Source organism: Phaenicophaeus curvirostris, chromosome 14 (assembly GCF_032191515.1).
Source record: "Phaenicophaeus curvirostris isolate KB17595 chromosome 14, BPBGC_Pcur_1.0, whole genome shotgun sequence".
Lineage (NCBI taxonomy): Eukaryota > Metazoa > Chordata > Aves > Cuculiformes > Cuculidae > Phaenicophaeus > Phaenicophaeus curvirostris.
The window spans coordinates 5,750,726-5,773,984 of record NC_091405.1 but is presented as its reverse complement, the minus strand read 5'-3'; the positions used below and the strand labels follow the sequence as shown (position 1 = coordinate 5,773,984).

Genomic DNA, 23,259 nt, shown 5'->3' with positions numbered 1-23,259 from the left:
GCGGGGCTCGGAGACTCCATTGGTTGCTATGGAGGGGCGGGGTTTGAGTGTGGCCACGCCCACAATGAGCAGGTTCACAGACTCCATTGGTTGTTGTGGAGGGGGCGGGGCTTAGAGAGGCCACGCCCACAACGGGGGGTCAGGTGCTCCATTGGTTGGTATGGATGGAGTGGGGGTTGAGTGTGGCCACGCCCACAATGGGCGGGGCCCAGAGGCTCCATTGGTTGCTCTGGAGGGGCGTGGTTAGGCCACACCCACGCAGACACGCACTGTTTGGGGGCGTGGTCTCGATAAGCCACGCCCCCCCCCCCCGCACCGTCCATTCCTCGACGGGGGGGGGCTGCGGCGGGGATACCACGTGACCACGGGCCCCCCGTCGCTGACCCTGGCGGTGGGCGGGGCATCGCCTGGCCACGCCCCTCTCCCCCCACCGACAGCGGGTGGGCGTGGCCATTCGATGTCCCGCCCCCGTTGCCGCAGCGCTAGGCGGTGTCGCGCCGCGGCCGTAAAGCGCGGAAGGTCGCTGCGGCCGCGCCGAGGTGAGCCGCTGTCCCGTCCTGGTGGTCGCAGCTCCCGGTTCGCTGTGGGGCGCGGGAGAGCTGCGGCCAGGGCCGAGCCGGTCCCGCGGCCCCGGGCGGCGGAGCTGGTGCTGCCGGAGCTCCCGCGGCTCCTCTCGCTCGGGCTTCGCGCTCTGCCCCGGGGCGAGGCCTGGCGGCGATTTGTGCCCCGGCCCCCGTGGGAGCTCCCAGAGCTCGCCCCGTGCCCTCCGGCCTCCGCCAGTCTCCCCGTCTCGCTCTTGTCGCTGTTCTTTTCCGTCTTTTCTCTGGTTCTTTCCTCGTTGTTGAGTTATGCCGGCATCAAAAGAGAAGACTGTTCAGAAGAGAAGTTATGCCGCGCCTCCTCGCCTCGCCCTGTCCCCCTCGCCCTGTCCCCCTCGCCCTGTCCCCCTCGCCCTGTCCCCCTCGCCCTGTCCCCCTCGCCCTGTCCCCCTCGCCCTGTCCCCCTCGCCCTGTCCCCCTCGCCCTGTCCCCCTCGCCTCGCCCTGCACCCTCTGTATGCTCTGCACCCCTTACATGACCTGAGTTTCAATCCCAGCAGCCCGGTGGTTGTTTCAGGCCGGTCCAGCTGCTCTCCTGTTTGTTTATTTCTCAGCTTTCCCGTGTCCGCCTGTCCCCGACACGCCATGTGATGTTTGCTGCTGCCAGCCCCGTATATGACAACTGGTAACGCTATTCTTGTCTTTTTCCTTCCTAGAAGGAGCAGTTCCGAGCTCCTGGCTCCAGTTGGTGCTCCCAGAAAACTGAGGCAGCCGCCGTTGGGATGTTTCTCCGGTTGCTGTCAGACGTTCGGTGGCGGGCGGCTAACCCCAAATGGAGAAGAACGACCTGCTCGCGGCGGAGTACCTCAAGTACGGCAGAACCTCACCCTGTTTCCTTGCCGGCACAGGCACAGGTTGTCATCTGTGGTGGTGGAATCATGGGTACCTCTGTGGCCTATCACCTCTCCAAGATGGGTTGGAAGGATATAGTCTTACTAGAGCAGGGCAGGTAAGGATTTTTGGGAACAAAACCAAAGGAACAGGACTTCCGTGTGTAGCAGCATCTGCTGTAGTGTGTTACTTCTTCCTTTTCACCTGAACTTGGACCTGTGGAATATGCTTATACTGAACACAAATAATGACGCTACATCTTCCCGAGCACAGGGCGAGGTGAAGGGCATCCCTTGTGTCATTGTGGTGTGTGAGCCGTGGTTAAGGTGCAAACTCTAACACAGCCACTCACTTTCTTTCCTCAGTAAGAACAGAAAAAGTAGGTTAAGAAAGCTTATGGAGCAAAATAAAGAAATGGAGACCACTTATCAGCTAGTGGGGCTTAAAGGGGTCTACAGGAAAGCTGGGGAAAGAGTCTTCAATCAGAGAGCACAGTGAGAGGGCGAGGGGTAATGGTTTTCAGCTGAAAGAGGGGAGATTGAGATGAGATCTTAGGAAGAAATGTTTTGCTGTGAGGATGGGAAGGCCCTGGCCCAGGTTGCTCAGAGCAGTGGTGGCTGCCCCATCCCTGGAGGTGTTCAAGGCAAGGTTGGATGGAGCTTGGAGCCCCTGATCCAGTGGGAGGTGTCCTTGCCTGTGGCAGCGGGTGGAACTGGATGGGCTTTGAGGTCCCTTCCCACCCAAATCATTCTGTGGTTCTGTGATACTAGCTGTGGGCAAAACTTCCTTGCCTTAGAGAGGATTAACTTAGAGTAATTAAAGAATTACTTTATTTTATGCAAGTCAAAGTAGATTCAGGCACTAAGAAAATAAACTCTAAGCATTAAAATACCACTTAGGCTTACCTCTGCTCAGATTGTGTCCTGCATCCACGGTCTTCCACTCCTCCTTTCTGCCTCGAGCGCAGGGAGTGAATGGTGGGGGTACGGTCAGTGCTGGGCTCGGTGTGGGCCCTCCATGGGCTGCAGTTCCCATCAGGAGAGCTCTGCCCTGGCTTGGGTTTTCCACAGACCACAGCTCCTTTGGGAGACACCCATCCACTTCCATGTAATCGCAGGTAATTACACAGTGCATCTAAAAAGCATGGGCCATATTTAGAATACTCAAAATCACCCAGTGCTTGTTACTCTCTCTAGAAGGAGGTTGTGATACGTGTGTGAAGCCCTACAGCACTAGCAAAGCTCAAAAGAGGTTGTGGGCAATGCGGAGGTTATAAGTAGATATTGCTAAAAGATCACCCCGTAAGCTGGTTAAGGGCTTGGATTATCTTCTTTGCCTGTTGCAGGATTTATTGCCTGTCTGTAAAGAGGGTGAGATGGTTGTTGTGTGCATCAAGAGTTGGATTTGAAGCCTGCGGCAGAGCATGTAGATCCTATTGAGAGCTGACTGTGACTACCTGTTGCTTAGATTTCTGTTTTGGATTCACAGTGTTTTCATTAAGAAATTTGGGGACCTTGGGCATAAGACAATGCTAAGTCTTTGGGAGTCTGAAGGGGTGTTTGTCACAGCCGAGTGCTGAGTTGAGCATGATTACCATCTAGCTTAGAGCTTCCCACCTGATCATAGAATCATAGAACCGTTAAGGTTGGAAAAGGCTTCTAAGGTCCAACCGTCAGCCCAACCCCACTGTGCCTACTGAACCATGTCCTGAAGTGCCACGTCTGCATGCTTTTTGAACCCCTCCAGGGAGGAGACTCCACAGCTTCCCTGGGCAGCCTCTGCCAGCGCTTCACTACTCTTTCAGTAAAGAAAGTGTTTCTGATGTCCAATCTAAACCTCCCCTGTGCAACTTGAGGCCATTTCCTCTTGTCCTGTCCGTTGTCACTTGGAAGAACAGACCAGCACCCACCTTGCTACAACCTCCTTTGAGGGAGCTGCAGAGAGCAGTGAGGTCTCAAGTGATGCTGCCTTCAACAATGATTAATTGTGACTCCTTGATTTTGCGTGGCTGGGAAGCTGGTAGTATCGCACTCTTTATAGTTGCAAAGAGAGGAAACTGGGGAGTCTCATCCGAGGCCTGGTGAAAGGTGTCCTTCCGAGTGGAATTAGCTGCTTGGCTTCATTTGTCAGGAAGCTAGGCTGGAGTGGGATAGGAGTACCCCGTTACAGATGCCTGTTGAGTTAGGTGCTGTACGAGCTTGGTGTGTGTGTGTGCTCAAGGAAGAGCAACAACATTACATTAGCAGAAGCATCTTCTGTGAAGCACAGCATGTGCTTCAGCTGTTTCCATTGTCATTGAGCAAGGATGGAGCAACGATCTTACACAGCTGGACCTTGCGTGGGATTTCTGTGAGGATATGGGCACGCTAGGCCAAAACCAGCCTTGTCAAAGGCAAGCGGAAGGATCCTGGATTGCTTTAGCAGCAGGAAAGATGGCTTACAAGTATTGTGGAAGCAGATCGTGAGAGAGATGCTTGAATCTAATTGTCTTGTCTTCATCTGTCTGTGCTGCAGGGTGTTTTTAACAGGTTTCTGTTTACAGCAGGCCTTCACAAAATAGCTGGATGGACAGTGGTTTAAGGGTGGCTGAAAAAGGAACACGAAAGACGTGTACCTGTCTCTGACAGTTGCTGCACAGTAAGAGGGACTCGTTCTTGGTCTAAATTGCAAAGGCACGTGACTCAAATCCAAGTTAATTTTCATTTGAGGGGAATCCTGCTTTGAAGAAAGAATTGGGTAGGCAGGTCAGCTTAAGCAGAGGGTAATTTCTTTGGAAAATTTTGATCTTTAGAACCAGTTGAAGAGAAATGGTTTTGGAATACAAAGCATTTTCAAAAGTGAGGTAAATTGAAAGCGTTGTGGAGGTTGCCTTATCCTTGCGGCGTCCAGCTTTTGGTCCAGTATGTTTGGAGGAAAGGTTGCTGTCTGGTTTGTGCTGTGGGCAGAGCTGCCAGAGCAGCTTGATGGGGCGCTGTCCTCTCTCCGTGTCAGCTGGATGAGGCCGACAGCCTTCTTTGCAACTTCTCCTGCAGATTGGCGGCTGGTACCACTCGCTTCTGTGCCGGCATCGTGAGCACAGCCCGGCACGTGTCCATAGAGCTGAAGATGGCCGACTATTCAAACAAGCTCTACCAGCAGCTGGAACAAGAGACAGGAGTGAAAACAGGTACAGAAAGTGCAATCATTGAGTATTCTTTGGGAAACTGAATCACGGTATCGACACTGGAATACGATTGTAGTTTTAGTGTCTTAAGAGTTCGGAAGGCAGGCTGCCTGCAGACTGTAATCGCTTCTTACGTTGTCTTTAACTTGGGTTGATTTCCACAAGGACACTGAAAATTATTTTGCAGTGCATAGAGCAAATGTCACGTTTTCTGCACCGATTTGCTTCTCAGAAAGAGAAAATTAACAGCAGCACTAAAGCACAGGCAAAGCAAGATACCTTTCTCTCGTCTCACCCTGGAAATAACAAGAAAACATTGTGTTGAAACTCTCCCTCTCCCTCCAAAATGCTGGAGCGTGGATCTGATATGAAGAACTTTGATCACTGAAAGCTCTGCTAAGAGGGATTTGTGATATACGTCAGCCTCAACAGCAGTTAATAACTGTGTTAGTTAAAATTAGTATTAATCTATTGCAGGTGGTGGGGTCACAAAACATCTGCTTCTAGTTGTTGTTTTATTCTTCTAACTAGTTATTAGATCACATTTTCCCTTTTTTTTTTTTTTTTTCCAGTAACCCCTCTCCTCTCTTTTTCATAGGCACCATGTGTGAAGTTTTATTTATAAACATGAGTAAATGTAGTGGAAAGAGCTACAACGCAAGTCAAATTCAGTTCCTTTTGTGAAAAGTTGACCAATGCAGTTTTTATTTACTGGCTGATAAGTGTTTAAAGTCATTTGGGAGTCTGGGATTTCCAGGCTCATGAGTAATAGAAGCAACAGGTCTGCAACTATATTAAAGCAGTGGGTCTGAGATTAAAAGGAATTCAGGCTCCTGTCCAAGTCTGACTTGCCTTTGGTCATTGTCGTAGGGTACGTGAAGACAGGTTCTATTTCACTGGCTCAGACTCAGGATCGACTGATCTCGCTCAAACGCATCGCTTCATCGCTGAAGTACGTATAACCAGGAAATAAAACTGCTCTGAAGCTTGCGCCAGCTCTCCTGCGAGACTGATGATGGCATTTTTCTTGTGTTCTGCGGCAGTGTAATAGGGATCCCTTGTGAAATTATCACCCCAAAGCAAGTGGCACAGCTCCACCCACTGATCAACATCCATGACCTTGTGGGGGCCATGTATGTGCCAGAAGATGCACTCGTGTCATCTGCCAATGTGAGTCTGGCTCTGGCCACTGCTGCCTCACGGAATGGTATGAGTTTTTTTATCTATAGTGCTCTCCTGCATCATAGTTGCCTTATTTCCATAAGAGAAGATTGTATTCTACCTCACCTCTGTTATTCTAACTGAGCACCAAAGACCAAAGCAAGGTTTAAATGTGTTTAAATCTATTTTTTCTCATAAAACAGGCTGATTTTTTTTAACACGCTGATTCTTTACAGATCAGCTGTGATAGATGAAGTGCCAGTTTGTTGTCCTTACTGGTTATAAATTTCCCTGAATAAGCACGCGCTCTTTTATCATAAAAACAATCCTTCACAGGACCTGACTCAAAATGACACATGGCAAGAGTTTTAATTCCCTAGAAATGAAAAGGTGTGGCTTAATCCATTTTGGAATATTTCATTTGGTTCATATGCTTTGGAAATGGATTTGGAAGTGTGGTAATAAATACTGTTTGTCCAGCACTTTGGCAAATTTGGAGTGGTCTAAAGGTGGAACAAAGGTTAGCTATGATACCAGAGAGGATGCTCGTTCAGGATGAAACTCCATCAGGCTGGAAGAAGCTACTTAGGAAGTTGGCTCTCAGTTTCTTTTTTTGCATACAGTTAACTGACTTTTTTTTTTTTTTTCCACAAAATGACTGGTTTCCTGTAAAAGAACTGCTCTTGTCATCTGGAGCTACAGGCTTTGTCACTTAAAGGAATTGTGATGGAAAGAAACCTGTAGCTGAGCTGCACTTTTCACATTGTTGATAATAGGATGTATTTATTGCCCAGATTGTCACATGGGAAGAGAGCTCTGCAGCTCCTCACAGCCTTAGCTCGAAACTGATGTACAAATTGTATACACGCTGTCTTACAAATAACAGGCTTTCACTTGAGAATTACTGGGCCAGAAAGAGAAATGTTGTCTTTAAGACAAAACAAGCATTTAGGTGGAGTTAGTGTAAGTTAATGTTAGCAGCCTGACACTTTAGGGACAAGGCTTGCAGGGTACTGACTTCCGTGTGTCCTTTCAGGTGTCCAGATTCACGAGCGGACGAGTGTCAGTCACGTCTCGGTCCAGAAGGGCCGTGTGACGGGAGTGGAGACCGACAGAGGACAGATTCAGTGCCAGTACTTTGTCAACTGTGCTGGCCAGGTTGAATTTTCTCTCCTTTTTCCTTTGGTTAAGAACATGTACGCTTCCCTTGGGGTTTGTTTTGTTCCATTTTTCTTTTTTTTTTATGGTTTATGCAGCGGCTTGGTTTACAGGAGTAAATCAAGGTCACATTACTCAGCTTCTTAGACTAGCAGGGGTGTGAAGGAGGAAAGCAGTGCTTGCTGCTTGCCTGGCACCAAAGACTGGATGTTAACCTGCCAAGGAGCACCTTGCAGCTCATTGGTACGGCTCTGCCCATGGTCTCTGTCCCTGGAGGGTGCAGCCTTCTGACATGAAGAGCTTTGCTTTGGCTCTCAGTCTCTCTCTCACACGCTCCCGAAAGTTCATTTTGGGTTTTTTTTCCTCATTTAGTGTCCTGTTATCCCCACTGTGAAAATATACCTGACAGTTGCTGTTCCTGAGCTTGTTAGTATGGGGTCTTAGCGGTATGGGCACCTAAATCTTGACTGTCCTGCTTCTAGAGGCTAAGCCTAGTGCTGACTTTGGTGCCCAGATCTTGTTTTGCTTTTGTATTGTAAGTTGATACTTGCTCTCAAATCAGGGCTCTAGATCTTGTGAGGAAGAGAAAAAGTCTTTGTGCTAAACAGTTCAAATTCTAAGAACCAAGTGGAAAAAATGTGCACATGTTTAAGTTTTAAGGGATTGAAGTAAGTCTTACCTTGTCTTTTATGAAAGTAGACCCACAGAGAGGACCTATGCTTTTTTTCCTGCCTTTTTAAATTGCAGTCAGTTTTCTTTTTTCACATTCTAACATGCACTTTTTATTTCAGTGGGCCTATGAGTTGGGCCACTCTGGGGAGGAGCCAGTCAATATCCCACTCCATGCCTGCGAACACTTCTACCTCCTGACACATCCTTTGAAGGAACCTCTGGCAAGTAACTTACCAAGTAAGGATTCTTCTGCTCTGCTGTAATACAAATTACATTACATTTGTATTTCCAAGTTCAGAATGCATAGTTCAGAATGTCCTCTTTCAGTGACGGAATCTCTTTCCTTACTCTTGAGAAAGTTTTTGCTGCAGAAGTTGATTTTCAGAGTTGGTCATCTTAGCAGGAGGATGACCTCGACTCTAGCTTGACTAGTAGGTGTGTCTGCAGCCTGGATTTGTATTTGTGGACTGAGGAGGATGCTAGCCATGGCACTATGTTTTCCTTGCAGGCTGCTGTCCTCAAATGGCCTTTTCTATTCCTTTCCAACAACTGAAGCTAAGGTTTTACAATGGCATTTACATGTCTATGAGCTGTAGGGGCAACCACACACTTGAGGTAATTGCTCCTCCCCCATGTCCTGGCTTTTGGATCTCTTAAAGAAAAGCCCTTGTGTTTGAAAACTGTCCTTGGGAAGTAGAAAGCTTTGCTTATTTACTCTCAGTCATTAGCAAGTTTCTACTTCTAGTGAGAAGTGTGTGTACTCTCCAGGGAATTCAGCTCTCTGACCGGAGTCCCTGAATGCTTCAATTTTACTTGACTGTGTAATTGAAATATATATATACGCACATATATATCACAGAGACTTAAATATATTCACAGCTTTTTTGTACATGATAAAAATTGCTATGGAACTTGTCAGGTGGAGCATCATAAATGCTTCAAGTTGACCCTTCCACTGGAAGAAGCAATCCAGACCTGACTGTCCTCACCCCAGTGCTGGCCACCTTCTTTGTGCTGGTGGCCTGCAGCATACTGGGTCAGTGAGTCATCCCCACTAAACTTAACTGTTCTTAATACAGGAGGAGAAAGAAGGAGAAGGCAGGACATCTCTAGGTGGAAGGTCTGGCCTAGTGATTACCCACTCCTGGTAACGCTGCTCTGCTGGCTTGGGTGTTCTTCAGATTCAGTTCAATTTACTCTGCTGCCCAAAATTTAGCGTGCATGGTTGTGGTGGAAGTTAATTCTGGTTTAGTAATCTAAACCAGCTCACCAAGGTACTGTGTGAGAACCAGCATGGTGCAAAAGTTTGGGGCTCGGGGACTGAAGTCCTTTCGGGAGAGCTGCTAGCTTGGCCCAGCCTGTCTACCAGACCCCATCGTTGGTGTTAGTGGAACACCAGCCTGAGACAGCCATTCCTTCTCTCGATTCCCTTCCCACCTCTTTGCTTTCCTCTGCAGCTATTGTAGACCCAGATGGCAGGATCTACATACGGAACTGGCAAGGTGGCATCCTCTCGGGAGGCTTTGAGAAAAACCCCAAACCGCTCTTCACAGAGGGACGGAACCAGCTGGAGATTCAGAACCTTCAAGAAGACTGGGATCATTTTGGTATGTTAGGGGGCAAGGGTTCTCGCAGCAATGAAACACATGACTTCAGTAGGAGGCAGAGAATTAGCACCAATGCTGGCTGTTGTTGGCCAGCTAAGTGTGTGTCTGCCTTTACCTGAAAGGTGTGAGGAAGGTGAACGTTCTCTCAAATTCATTCATCTCTTCATTTGTCAGGAATTTGTGTAAAGCCCCTTTATCAAGGGCAACATCAATGTCTGTGATGTTTAAAAATGCACGCTAACCCTCAGCATGTAGTAATTTCCTCTTCAGCGAGGTGCTACATACACTTTCCAATGCTGTTCTTCCATTTAATTTGATTTTTGACTGTCAGTGCCACATGCTGCTCCTGTGTGACGCTGCAGATCAACACTGTTGACCTGCTTTGTAGCCGTGGTGTTTTGTTTCTGCAGCTCTCTTCAGCAGCGCCTGCCAAGCGAGTTTCCATCGGTGGCAGTTACTTTGTGCACAGAACTTGGTATTGTTGCTTCCCAGACTTCATCCCACCATCGACCATGGTGGCTTTTTTATATTCCAAACATTCTGGTTTTCTGTTCCTGTTTTATTTTATTCTGTTTTTATGTTCTATATGTTCTTCTACATGGAAGGCTCTTTCTGTAGGAAAGAGCATAGCGTGATCTATGAGTCCCTTTCTTTTTTTTCCCCTCTGTTGTGCCTGGTGAGTTGGTGTGTGGGCTCTCATCTTCACATTTGCCTTTTCTTCAGGGATCTGTTTTTCTCTTGTGTTGGAGCTCTTTGCATCGCTTGTGAACGCACCTGCCTCCGTACGTGACTCTAAGCACGGATGGGCTTCCACTGGTTCCTTTCTGCAGCAGTAGGATGCTCTTCCAGCTACTCCCCACGTTAAATCGATCAATTTTACTTCCATTTCTATGAGAGAACAACATCAATACCATGAAAGTATCCAGGGGTAGAGCCAGGATGGGGTTTAGTTTTGTGCTGGCTCATGCTATAGGCTTTTAGATCTATAGACACCTACAGACTTGCTTGAAGATATTACCCACTCTAATGAGTTGCTTGAGCTTTTGGTTTTCTAGACGCTGCTGAAATGAAAAGGCACTTCTTGCTGGCACCCACAAATTGACCAAGTTTTGGAAGCAGCTGCATGCGATGTTCCAACGTTACCCTGTTTTCAATTCAAACGTACCAAGCAGAGTCAGAGCTTACTCAGCCAATATTTGATCCTTTTCTAGGGCTGCAGTTCCCGTGGTTTGAGCTCTTGCATTACTGCTTTGATCTCTTTGGTTGGAACGCCTTTTGATTTTAAAATAGCCTGTACATTTACTTAAATGCTGGGCTGGATATGAGAATAAATCTAAAACTGAACCCTCTTTTTATCAGTGAGAAAAACTCCGTAACTACAGGCTCTCACTCCAAAATTCTTATGCCTGAGAGACAGAAGGAAAAGAGCGGGTCAGAAAGACTGTATCTGTTTGTAACTTCTTAAATAATGTGAAATCTGATTATTTTGCTGCATGTGAGTAAAGCTGAAGAGTGTTATTAGTGCTGAATCTTGAGGGCTTTTACCTGGAGTGCTGTGCAGAGGTAACTTTGGACAAGACAAAGTAGGTAGCTTATCCCTTTATTCATGCTCTCAAATGTCAGACTGCGAAAAATTGCCGAAAGACCTTTCCAGCGTGACTGGGCAATGAAGTGGGAAGGAAATTCAATGATGATAAACACGAAGTGACACAAGCATGTGGGCGCGTGTGTTATTTTCACCATACAAAACGATGGGCTTTGAACTGACCTTGGGGTTGTGTTAGTTCTGTGAAGGCATCAGCTCAGTAGCAAAGTATAAGCCAAGTTAGGAATTATTAGGAGAGGAGCAGATAACACAAGCACCATGCAACTAAATCTTTGGTTTAAATACTGGGTGCTGTTCAAGGCTCCCTGTCTCCAGGGGTATCGTGTGGCTGGAGAAGGCCTGGTGAAAGAGCAGCAAGAGGCTGATCAAAGCTTGGACTGGTTTTCAAGCAAGGGATCACTGAATGGGCTGAGAAAGAGAGATGACTGAAGGGAGATAAACAGAGGTCTATGAAGTCTTGAATGAGATGAGCAGGATAGATGGAGGTCTGTTCACTGTCTCTTCTATTGTGTCATCTGGGAGGCATCTGAAAAGGTTAACTCGGTGTGAATTTAGAAATAAAAGGAGGTGGTTCCTGGTACAACAAATACTAAACACACAGAACTCCATGTCAGTGTCTGTAGGATGTTTTCATGAGTTTGGGGAAGGCTGGCCAAGTACTTAGAAAAGAAACGGGTTTGGGGGTTACCAAGTAGGGAAAACTTGCTAGGTTTTTAGGAAGTCCTCTAAGCTGATGATAAATGGAGGCTGGCAGAATGCCTCAGACAAGCATCCTATAGATTTGCCCATTGTAATTCATCCCTAGGTACCTATTTCAATGTCTGTTCCAGTTGTTTTCCCTAACATAACTGAAAATGCTTTGCAATGTTGAGAACAATAGTGGACTTTTAACTTGGATTGGTATGGCTGCCTTTGGAACGTGCTGTATGATCCATCTTGAGTAGTTTCGTTCCCTCAGGTAAACAGTTTATCCTGTGACTGTGTCAAAAGTCAGAAGCAGTTTCCATCTGTTCAGATTGCAGCGTTCCTCTGTTTTGTTGCCCAGTTTGAAGGTGAAGTAGCTGAAGTGCATTGAGACTGAAAGCTGTGACTTTTTGTCTTTTTTTTGTATGTTTTGGTCCTAGAGCCACTTCTGAGCGCCCTTCTGCGCAGGATGCCGGGTTTGGAGGCTCTGCAGATCATGCAGTTAGTAAATTGCCCGGAGTCCTTCACGCCAGACATGCGATGCATCATGGGAGAGTCGCCCACCGTGCGGGGCTACTTTGTTCTGGCTGGCATGAACTCAGCTGGTATCTCATATGGTGGGGGAGCAGGCAAGTAAGTGATTTATTGCTATTATGTGCGTAAGTAAGGTTTTAACCTAGAATAGGGGCTTCTCAGATGATCCCTCTGTGAAGAATGTTCTCAGTGTTTGGCACTTTCTCTCTGACAAAGACTCCTCTTTCATTTCCAACTTGATGGAGGGAGAGGAGGAGTTGCCATGTTCTGATTATGTTCTCCTGTGTGTATTCCAAATCTGTGTTGGACTCTGCTCCTGTCCTGCATGCCTCTCCTCAGGCATCACACTCAGTGATCAACAACTTGCTGGGGATCAAGTGAGCTGCCTTAGAACTGTCTGGTCTGACTTTTTTTATCTGCCAGGAAGACATAAAAGCTTAGCAAAGCATATGTGGTCTGACCAAAAAAAAAAACCCCTAAGACAGTGCCTGTAAATCTTTTTATTTAACAAATTAAGAAAATCAGCTATGATCACCTTCACAACAGTTCCCTTCTGAGCTGAGACTCTGCTGCATACGATGATGCTGACATCCAAAGCAATTCCATGGATCATTCTCGGGAAGGCTGTTGAGGTTCTCCGTCAGTTTTGCTTTGACATCTATGACAAAAAAATTGATTCCTTGAGCACCAGCTGGATCCTTGGGATCTCTTCACCATAAGCCTCAGTCAATAATTGAAAAGTTTCCATTGCGAATTTTTTCAGTTTCACAGGAAGTTTGATGTTAATGCACTGTTCCCTCGCACACCAACATCTTCCAGCCAAGGGTAAGAAAATGTCTGTATTTGAACACACACCCACTTGTACTGAGTGAAGCGATCAAGCTGAGCCTTGTCTCACTGTGACTGGTCAGAACATGTTCTGTACCTATCTCTCTGTCTCTGCCCTCTGACTCTTGGTTCCTGAGCTGTAGGTCAGTCTTGGGGTTGTTTTTTTTTGTCAGACCTTGTGTATTCCCTCATCTTCTGTATTCCATGGTCCTCTTTAGTTTAGTAGTTGACTGAAGCCCTTAGATCATTCAGTCTGTCACAACGATTAATTTCTCTGAAAGCAGAGGGAATCTGATGCAGATGAAGCACTGTGTATGCGATGCCAGTGCTGCCAGTACTGTTAAAAACCATCCTCTGCCAGGAAGCTACGGATGTAAATCATCCTCCAGTAAATCCAGTTCTTGTGTTAATGCAAACACTTTGACAGGCACACAAGCGTGATCCCAGCAGCAAGGTTGCTTGCAGAATGATCATCACTCCCTCTGATTGCCATCTGATTTTGGCAGCCCAGCATCCCTTCTGCCATACAGCCTCCTTAAGCTGCTCATTTTCCGTGGCAGGTGTGAGTGTCTGCATTTGTCTCCGCTAGTTTCTGCCCATTGCCTGATAATTGAACTCACCAGGGAAGCAAATAATGATTTTTTTTCTTTGTCATATAAAATATAGAGAATCTTTGCAGTGAGGTTCTGTAAGAATCAAAATAATTTCTGAAGGTAAAAGCACTGTTTGTCCATTTGTTGCTACAGCTTCAAGATAAGCAGCTTAGCTTGCAAACACAACTTTTAATGATCAGTCTCAAACCCCTTTGGTTTTCCGTTCACTGACTGTGAATGGATCTTGTGCTCTGCTTTGGTCTGAGCTGCCTTCCTCCTTCACTGCTAGAGGTGTAACTAAACGTAACTTGGCTGGCAGCTCGTGCTGAAATGAATTGTCGCCCTGATGATTGTGGCTGAGCCTACACCAAGTATTGGAAAATTATAAGGCTGTTAGCTTCCTAACTCCAGCCTAAACATAGTGGGCACCTCCTTCTGCAGTGTTGCCCAAGGACTTGGCACAGTATCAGCCTGGATACCTGTCCCAAGCTCTGGCTTCATTTATCATGTGTCCTTAACTTCTTGCTGCCCTGTATGTTTTGTCCTAACAAGAAGTTAATAATTTGGAAATCTGGGTGGGTTTTATAAGGGGAAACCTTCCAGATTCTGCTAGTATTTGGGACACCTTGTTAGCTGTCATCTTTCTCCCTACTGCAAGAGATTCTCATGTCCAAATTGCCTTGCCTCTGTCTTCAAAGCTAGACTCTTCCCTTAAGGCACTGACTGGTATCTCAGTCTTTCTTTACTTCTCCCATCAGGTACCTGGCAGAGTGGATGGTAAATGGGTATCCATCAGAAAACGTCTGGCCTCTGGACTTGAAGCGTTTTGGTACCCTTCAGAGCAGTCGCACTTTCCTCCGTCACCGTGTGATGGAAGTAATGCGTAAGTGAGGTCTCTGCGTTCAGTGCTGGCCAGGATGTCCAGGATTTTCTTCTTTGCTATTTGCTGCACTCTCTCTACTCTGTCATCTCTCTGAGAACCACTTTCCTCCTTCCTGACCTCCTTTGTGGCAATACAGCCTCCTCCCAGAAAAAAAGGAAAGGAAGAGGGAGTGTATTAGTGGTGTTTTTACTTTTCTTAACAAAAAAGGCTGTTGGTACCATGCTCTTTCCTTTCTCTGTGCTTTGCCTCTGATATGGGGAAGTCTATGCTTACTTCTGTAGGACTCCAGCCAAATAAAACAATACCAAGGTCTTAACTGGGAATATTACGTTGTCTCAAACATGGTTATTCTTTGCACATCACGACAGTGTGGGAATACCATCACTTCCAACTTATGAGTATGTGATCCAGTCATCTCGCATCATTCACAAAGACTTCATAGTCGTATTCTGCTTTCTCCTGTCAAAGTTTGTGATAAATCCCTTGCAGAATAGATTTGAGATGTCGCTGTCCCTGTCTAAAGCCATACTTAGTTTCCTTCTATTGTTTGATTATCTGTCCTGAGATAATGTGGGCAACTTCTTTTTAAGTGTCAAACAGATGTGTGAAGTGCTCCACAAGCTGCAAAACGTGAATGCTTATTTAAATACCAAGTCTGAACTAAAAACATGTTTCAATGAAAGCAGAGAAGTTGGGTAAACCTCTTAGCCCTGCTGTATCCAGCAAATAAAACAAGCTTTGACCCTCCGCCCAGAAAAGTCACTCTATGCTCTTGGCAGTATTCTGCAGTTGCTTTCCAATACAAATCTCGATTCTCATAGCTACTGAATCACTCTGGTTTTTACAGTATTCCATTTCTGCAGTGTTATGTTCCTATTCTAATCCCTTCTTCCCTCTACCCAGTCTATCAGCAGTACCGATACCTGATAATGTCAATAAAATCATTAAATCATTAGCTATGAGGCAAAACCAGTAGAAGGATTCAGTAAGAAATACTCAGCTTATCTTTAATTTTAAGCAGCTTATGACCTACATAGAAACATAACATTTATAAAAAAGTATTCAGGCATCCTTGTGTTGTTACTCCCCGCCAGTAACCAAGGAGGATGCTTCATTTATTAGGGTAACTTGTTTTCTAAATAAGAACATTCTATATTGGCTGAAAAGGTGTAGCACTCGTTTGGAAAAGCTTCGATAATTAGAAAAGGCTGAACTGCCAATACTTAAGAAGGTAAATTCAGAAGATCCTTGTAGCTATGCGCTGCCTCCCCAAGCACTAGCACTGTCAAAGTGATAAGGGCTGATATAGTGCGCTGTCAGGGAAGAATCATGCATAATTAATACCAGTCAACATGACTTCATGAAAAATAGAGGTTCTGTTATCTTGACAGTATTGTCAGGAGACCATAAGTATCTATAAATATAAGAGTACTGTGCAAATATTGTTACTCTCATTTTGAATAGCTATAAAAGAATCCAAACAGATCTGACTGTTTTTGAAAGACCGAAAAGGAAAGTTGAACTGTTTTGAGGGAATTTCTTTAACTGCTCAGATGTTAATGAGCGTATTTATTGATAGTCTGGAAGAAAATAGTACCTAAAGATAATCACTTTGCCTAATGACGGATCTTTGTGACCCTTGCAGCCCTCATGTGTGATCTGAAGGTTCCCCGTTGGGACTTCCAGACCGGCAGGCAGCTGCGTACTTCACCATTGTACGATCGTCTGGATGCCCAGGGAGCTAGGTGGATGGAGAAGCATGGATTTGAGAGAGTCAAGTATTTTGTCCCACCTGGGAAAGGTGAGATCTTATTAGGTTGGTGCAAAAATAATTGCTGGTTTTAACCATCAGCTTTAAAGCAGTGTATCTCAGCTTAGAATAAAATTTCTTAATCGAAATGAGAACCACTAGAATCTACACATTTTTGCCTACTAGAATCAAGTCTATTTATTCTAGTGACATAGAATTCTGGAGTCTTGGAACTGATGATTTTTTCAAAGGCATTTTGAGCTGCTGATCGCTTGTGGAAAGCCTTCTCTTACAGGACGTTGTTGAGATGCTTGAAAATGGTAATCGGTGGGAGCGAGGGTAGGCTGGGTGAGGTACAGTTTTGTAGCCCAGTTCATGCAGCTTCTGCAGAGTTATTTGAGAAACATGTGGTTACGTGTTGTCATGGAGCAGAATTGGTCCTTTTTGATTGACCAATGTGGATGTAAACGTTACAGTTCTTGGTGCAGTTTGGCAGTTTCCTGGCAATGCTTCTGTGCTGTGATGGTTTTACCAGGATTCAAGAAGTTGGGGATGATTGCACTCACCAACTACCAGTGACTATCATCTTCCTTTGATGGAGCTTTGGTTTGGGGAGGGGTTTTGATGTTTTGCCTTGGTCCAGCCACTGTGCAGAACACTGTTGGTTGTCATATAGAATGCATTTTTCATGACATATCTCAATGCAGTCAAGGAATGGATTGTTTTGTTGTGCAAAAGAAATACAGAACAGACTTTGTGATGGCAATTTGGTAAAAATATCGAACAACTTTTGAGCGGTCAGTGTTTAGTTCTTCTGGAACCTCTCGAGTTGCTTTGCGTGAGTCCAATTAAAAAACTGGTTGTTGTCTGTCGCAGAAGGATGTCTGTGACCCTCCTCATCTTCAAGGCTCTTGTTTCCATTATGAAATTTTTGGAACCTATGCTGAGCTGTACGTTCGTTGATGCTCCCCTGGCCACATGCCTGGTTATTCCGGCTAGCTGTTTCCACGGCTTTATATCCCCTTTTGAACTCCTACAACAAAATCACTCAAATTCGGGTTTTTTCCATGTTAATTTGACAGCATAACATAAAAAAGACTAAACCATGAAAACAAAACTGTGAGCATGCATAAACAGAGCGAATTTAGCATGTTAAAATGTTACACTACATGAACAAAAATAAAAGTTTAATCAAAAATAAGCATCGCGGTTTACAATGACAAAACCCAGCAGTTATTTTTGCACCAACCTAATATTTTTCTCTGTCTACTGCATCCCTTATTGGTCTGTGTAAGATTTTAGTTCATCCAGTTTATGAATTGTCCCTTTGATTCTTCTTTACATTAGATCTGCTGGATTTGGATCAGAGCAAAACCTTTTACAAACCAGACTGGTTTGATATTGTGGGGTCCGAAGTCAAGTGCTGTAAGGAAGCAGTTTGTGTCATTGACATGTCATCTTTTACCAAGTTTGAAATAAGCGTAAGTACCCAGGAAGCGACTAAGCATCACCCTGATAAAGTTGCCTTTGGTTTGTTATTCAAAATTTTATGTGTCTTCTTGAGGGTAGATAGAGGAAATCAAGCTGTTTGACCAAATCCAGGTTGTACCATAATCTTTAGCTTAGGTCGTACCACAATCTTTAGCTGGAGGTTGCCTTTTGTCTGTTAAGGGCCCCGTTGATAGAAACACCAGCTTTGTCTATAAGTGGAATTTCACCTCGGGCACTGTGTCACCTCTCACACTTGAGACATCAGTGTTGCTACCATTACAAATTGAAAGAATTTGGGGCAAGATGTTGATGCGATCTTAAACTGCCCCAGTGGATTTGTATTGTTCAGACAGCCTGTCTGACTTTTTCTCCTTTTCAATCCCTGTAGTCCACAGGAGACCAGGCCCTGGAGAATCTGCAGTATCTCTTCTCTAATGACCTGGATGTGCCAGTTGGGCATGTTGTGCATACCGGCATGCTTAATGAGAAAGGAGGTTATGAGAACGACTGCAGCATAGCACGGCTGAGCAAACGCAGGTGGGTATGCAGACAGCATCGCCAACTGTCACCCTCTGGGGGTTAGAGCATTTAAAAACCTCTACATGAAGATCATAAACTTTTTTTCACCACTCTAAACTGAAAAAAAGAAGTCACAATTCTCCGCTTATATTCCTAATTTAGTAACCTAAATGAAAGGGGAATTTATGAATGTTGGGGAAAATAATGAACATAGATTTCTACAAAATGTTAAATGTTTAATTTCTCTATTGAAATGCAAATTGTTTTCAGCAGTCATTAGAGTTTATTGATTCAGGTAATCATTTAAAGCACAAGCCAAAATGTTCCTTATTGGCTCCTGACCAATCTCCTCATTGGAATTGAATGCTGAAAATATTGCTATGTGATTATTTCAACTTCCCTTGCAGTATGGGTACTCTGCTTCTCAGCTCCGGAGTCTCTCATGATTCTTTTTTGTGCTCTCTGGTGCAAGCTGATGTGGTCACAGGATCTCATCTTAAGACACAGCAGTTTGGGCTCTCTTTGGCATTTAATGAAAAACATTTCCTAATTTTTAAAAAATTCTTTGTGGATTTGTCCTAGTTGAGTGTTGGTTTTATTTCTGTGGACTGTTTTCAATGCCCGCTTTCATTGTGTTGGTGTGAAAGAGTTCTTTGCTGCTCTTTCGATTAGAAACAGCTTGTCTTTCTCTTCCTCTTCTGTCTGCATTCATGTATTGTTTAGATGTATTGTCCTTCTCTGTGTGAAGCCAGTAGCTTTCCTCCTTGCCTAGTCCTTTCTGCAGATGTTGTCTCTGTCAATAATGGGCTTTAACTCACAGTATGTATGAAAGAGGCAGGACAAGTAGCTCGCTTTCACATATCAAGTGGAGTTCTGGTTTTGGAAACTGTTAATAATAACCACCATTGTGTGTGAAAAGACTTCTGCTGAAATGAGAAATTGCTGTGTGAACCAAGCACTCTTCTGACTGTCAGAGCAGATGAAATCACTGGTCATGAAGAGCTGCGAGGACCTTCTGCAAAATGATTGTGACTTTTGAGATACCCTGTGAACTTTCTGTGGAACTGCCTGCGTTCCACTTGTGGTCACTTCTTGTTGCCAAACTACTGCTAAAGCTTGAAGGCTGGGGTTTCTTGTCCTGACAGATGGGATGGCACTGATCCAGAGACTTCAGCTGTGGTTTTCGCAAACCAGCTTGTTTTGGTCTCCTGTTAGCTTGGAAGCTGCTGAATGGGTCCAGTAGTGCATGGACAAAGAATGAGCTGAATCATCTCAGGGCTGTCCATTCATTGTTTCTTGGTTTCAATTTGTCTGTTCCAGCTTCTTCATGATTTCTCCTACTGACCAACAAGTCCATTGCTGGGCCTGGCTGAAGAACCACTTGCCCAGTGACAGCAACCTGACCATGGAGGACGTGACCTGGAAGTACACAGGTAAGAAATCACTGAAAGCAGAGCTCCTTATACAGCCCGAAACCTCAAACGGTGCCTTGTGCTGCCTGACAGTTAATTGTTTAAAGTGTCCAGGGTGGTGACTGGCTGTCCTTTCCAAACAGTTGGATGAAAACAGCACTTCAAATACTTCCTTCTAGAATGCTGTGAGCTGGGAGACAGTTTTCCTTTCCTGTGGGTTGTCAGGAGAGAGAGTTTAATGTCACTTTCCTCCATTGTTAAATATAAATGTACCTATTAGTTCAATAAACACTAAGACTTTAGAAACTGGGTCATGTGCATATGCAAGTTAGACACCGGGCAAGACTTCTGCATTCTCATCCCAGTGCTGTTACCTTCCCCTCTTCAGCTCTCAATCTGATCGGCCCCCGTGCTGTGGATGTCTTGTCAGAGTTGTCATATGCCCCAATGACTCCAGAACACTTTCCCTCTCTCTTTTGCAAGGTGAGTGACTGTGCTTCCATCCTTTTTACCTTGCTAGGTTTTTTGAAGCATGTATGGAAGGAGGGGAGGAAATATGTTTTGGGTAGTTAGAGTGGAATTTAGATTTCTACATAGGCTTACTGCAGTTATCAAGCCAGGCTGGTAATGAACTCACAAGGCTCCCTTTAACCACTTCTCTTTGGGTTCTGCTTGCTAAATATGTAGCTGAATATGCGTTTGTTTTCAACATTCCACTCGCTGTAGGCTTGGTGCCATTCGATATCTTGGCATATTTCATATAATCACTTGCAAAGCTGTCAGCCAGAGGGGCAGCTGGGATTGGTGACGCAGGAATCATTGTCTCCTGTCCCATTAAAAGGCTGAGCAGATAGCTGCTATTCAGCTTCTGTCTTGTATCTAGAATGCAAGCCTGTGTCCTGACCTAGTTCCAAGGCTTGTTGCCAGGTGTCGTGCAGTAATTAAGAAGTCTGGAATATGTGACATCACTATGTGAATTTGTAAATTGAAATTATCTGCAAGTCTGTGCTGGTGGCAATCTGCGGTGAGGGAGGGGAGAGAGGGCTGTCCAGTGTGGTTTGCGTTACGCATTGTGCTCCTTCTGGATCTCTGTGCTGTGTTCCAGTTTGGATGATTTCACCCCCTCTGATTCTGCAGGAGATGAGCGTGGGCTATGCTAATGGCATCCGTGTGATGAGCATCACTCACACAGGAGAGCCTGGATTCATGCTTTATATCCCCATAGAGGTAAGAATACGCTGTGGCCTTAGCTAATCAAGCGTTGCTTGCATGCATAATCAGAAACACTTTCCAAGTTGATCAGGGTAATGAAACGTCTGGTCTGTACCATGAGAAGGCTGCCTGCGGGCGCCAGGGGGAGTTTCCCTGGTTCGTACAGCATTCCAGTCGGGCAAACCTCTTGTATTGTGGGGGCAGGGCACAGTGACATCCATGGTGGTGTGTCAGATGCCGTTGTTCTCTGTCCTGGTGTTTGCCTGCAGCTCTGTGCTTCACTCTTCCTTTGCAGTACGCCCTTCATGTGTACAATGAGGTGATGAACATGGGACAGAAGTACGGGATTCGGAATGCTGGTTATTACGCACTCCGCAGCCTGCGCATCGAGAAGTTCTTTGCTTTCTGGGGCCAGGATCTGGATGCTTTTACCACTCCTATGGAGTGCGGACGCGAGTTCCAGGTCAAGCTGGAAAAGGTACACCACCTCCTGCACTGGGGCGAGTGGGAGAGCAGTACTGAACTGAAAACACTGCCAGCCGGGTGGGTAGACGTGTCTTTTTTTGATGGAGCTGGTGCAGTGTTCTTGAAGGACTTTCACCTTTATTAGCTTTATTAGCAACTCGGAGTTGGGCCATCGCTTCAGTGAGTGGCAGAGGTCCACACAGAATCATCAGATAGTTACATATTTCGACATAGCATTATATAATAGCTATTTTCTTTGAAAAATCCTTGGTATTTTTCCATGTGCTCCTAGTTCTTTATTCTTCATTAACTTGAAAGTCCACCTTGGTAATTCGTGTCCACTGTCTCGTGTCGGTTCTACCTGAGAAATGATGCTTCAACAGGTCATGTTCCTTCTGCAGTCATAGAAGTCACTTATTTTCTTTTTTGAGACACATCTATTCTCCTTTAAACTTCAAAGAAAAAACCTCAAGCTGTTCTATTAACTCATACCTATAGCTAGTCTATGCCTATAGGAAAAAATAGGTTGACCTTTTAATCATCATTTATCTTCAAATCTAGTACCTGTGTTCCAAGTCTGACATTTCTTATACAATCTGTTGATTCAGCTGCGATGGGGCTCAACATGGGACAATTGATACAATACTCTATTTATCATGATCAACTATCAATAATATCCAAGTCCTGGATATATTATATTTTCTCATTTCTCTGAACAGTGTGTAACTATAACTTAGATTCTTGTACTCCAAAAAGGTGCTAGAAATATAATACTCTGTCCTCCTTCCTGGGCAGTGTTCCAGGGATCTGTGTAGTGTCCTGTGTTGCTTGTGTGTACCATGCCCAGTGTAGCAGAGGGTACTGTTGCCTCTCAGGTGGGTGTTTGTCTCCGCTTGTTTTCCAAATCCGATGAAGCAAAAGCCAACCTGTGCACCATGTGGCATTTAATGAAGTTAAATATGAAGCTGGGTGCCAAAATAGGTGTTCTCTGTTTTTACCAAAACAGAGTTCTCTGTTTTCACTGAAACATAGAATGGCGTAGAGTTATATGCCATGTGTTGTGACAGGTCACTTGCTTGTCTTCTTTCTTGCCTCTTTGCACAAGCCAAAACAATGCTTATATCAAATAAACGATGAAAGGAATGTAGTGATTAGGGATAGAAATTTCATAAGTTGTTACAGTTTTCCACTGGTTTATAAAACACAGTGGGCTTCTGGAACCAGAAATATGGCAAAATCTAGAATGGCAGCATGGTTTTCACTACAGTGAAAACCAGGATGAATTTTTGAAGGCCCATTTTGCAAGTATTTGTGAGTCTTTTCACATCTGGAACAACAAATTTGGCAGGAGAGCTTCTGTCTGAGCTGAGCTTCTTGCATGTAGAAGCAGCCTGTCTTGCTTGAGCATGAGTTCCAAGTGCAAGTTCACCTTGTGTCAGTAAGCTTGGGTGCTAATACTCAGCAGCTGCTACAGTTCACGCTCCTCATCAGCTGATGCTTCCATTTCTCCACAGGGAATGGAGTTTGTTGGCCAGGAAGCACTGTTGGAACAGAAGCAGAATGGCGTGTACAAGCGCTTTACCATGTTCATTCTTGAGGACCATGACACAGATATGGACCTCTGGCCCTGGTGGGGAGAGCCCATTTTCCGCAACGGCCGCTACGTGGGCAAGACCACCAGCAGTGCCTACAGCTACACGCTGGAGCGCCACGTCTGCCTCGGCTTCGTGCATCACTTCGATGAGAAGACAGGAGAAGAGCTGGTGGTGACAACTGACTTCATCAACCAAGGCGAGTACGAGATCGACATTGCTGGGCAGCGCTTCCAGGCCAAAGCCAAGCTCTACCCCTTCAGCTCCCTCTTCACGCAGCGTCGCCGCAAGGATGAGGTGGAACTGAGTGGCTACCAGAGGGAGTAGTGCTGACTAGACCTGACCTGCTCCTTTTCCCCAGCTGGAGTCTTCTCTCACCATCTTCCAGTCCTCTTTCCTCACCCCATATATTTCTTTCTTTCTCGTCTTGCAACTTTTAAACTTTTTCCAGTGTGTTACATTTTGTATATTTGAAAACTTCAATTTTCAAGCTTGCCCGA

The 23,259-nt window shown here is 45.3% G+C and overlaps 1 protein-coding gene across 2 annotated transcripts; it reads left to right on the top strand.

Moving 5' to 3' along the window:
- Positions 1-1,071: 1,071 nt before the first annotated feature.
- On the top strand, positions 1,072-23,259 carry PDPR (pyruvate dehydrogenase phosphatase regulatory subunit). Of its 2 annotated transcripts, none has more exons than XM_069868299.1 (17): positions 1,072-1,547; positions 4,462-4,595; positions 5,463-5,544; positions 5,636-5,799; positions 6,790-6,911; positions 7,703-7,820; positions 9,041-9,190; positions 11,921-12,113; positions 14,194-14,318; positions 15,964-16,119; positions 17,416-17,549; positions 17,948-18,096; positions 19,399-19,511; positions 19,879-19,973; positions 20,628-20,717; positions 20,998-21,180; positions 22,682-23,259. In XM_069868299.1, exons 1-17 carry the CDS (start codon positions 1,321-1,323, stop codon positions 23,084-23,086), a joined length of 2,640 nt encoding a protein of 879 aa, XP_069724400.1. In that variant the 5' UTR covers positions 1,072-1,320; the 3' UTR covers positions 23,087-23,259. The 2 variants fall into 2 exon arrangements, with proteins under 2 accessions (XP_069724400.1, XP_069724401.1); XM_069868300.1 differs by having other exon boundaries at positions 1,279-1,408.

What these genes read in the sequence shown, in the direction of transcription:
- PDPR (XM_069868299.1), top strand. Translation starts at nt 1,321, where the DNA reads ATGTTTCTCCGGTTGCTGTCAGACGTTCGGTGGCGGGCGGCTAACCCC. An exon ending in TTTTGTCCCACCTGGGAAAG is followed by an intron (nt 16,120 to 17,415) that starts GTGAGATCTTAT and finishes TCTTTACATTAG; the next exon opens with ATCTGCTGGATTTGGATCAG. An exon ending in TCCAGGTCAAGCTGGAAAAG is followed by an intron (nt 21,181 to 22,681) that starts GTACACCACCTC and finishes ATTTCTCCACAG; the next exon opens with GGAATGGAGTTTGTTGGCCA.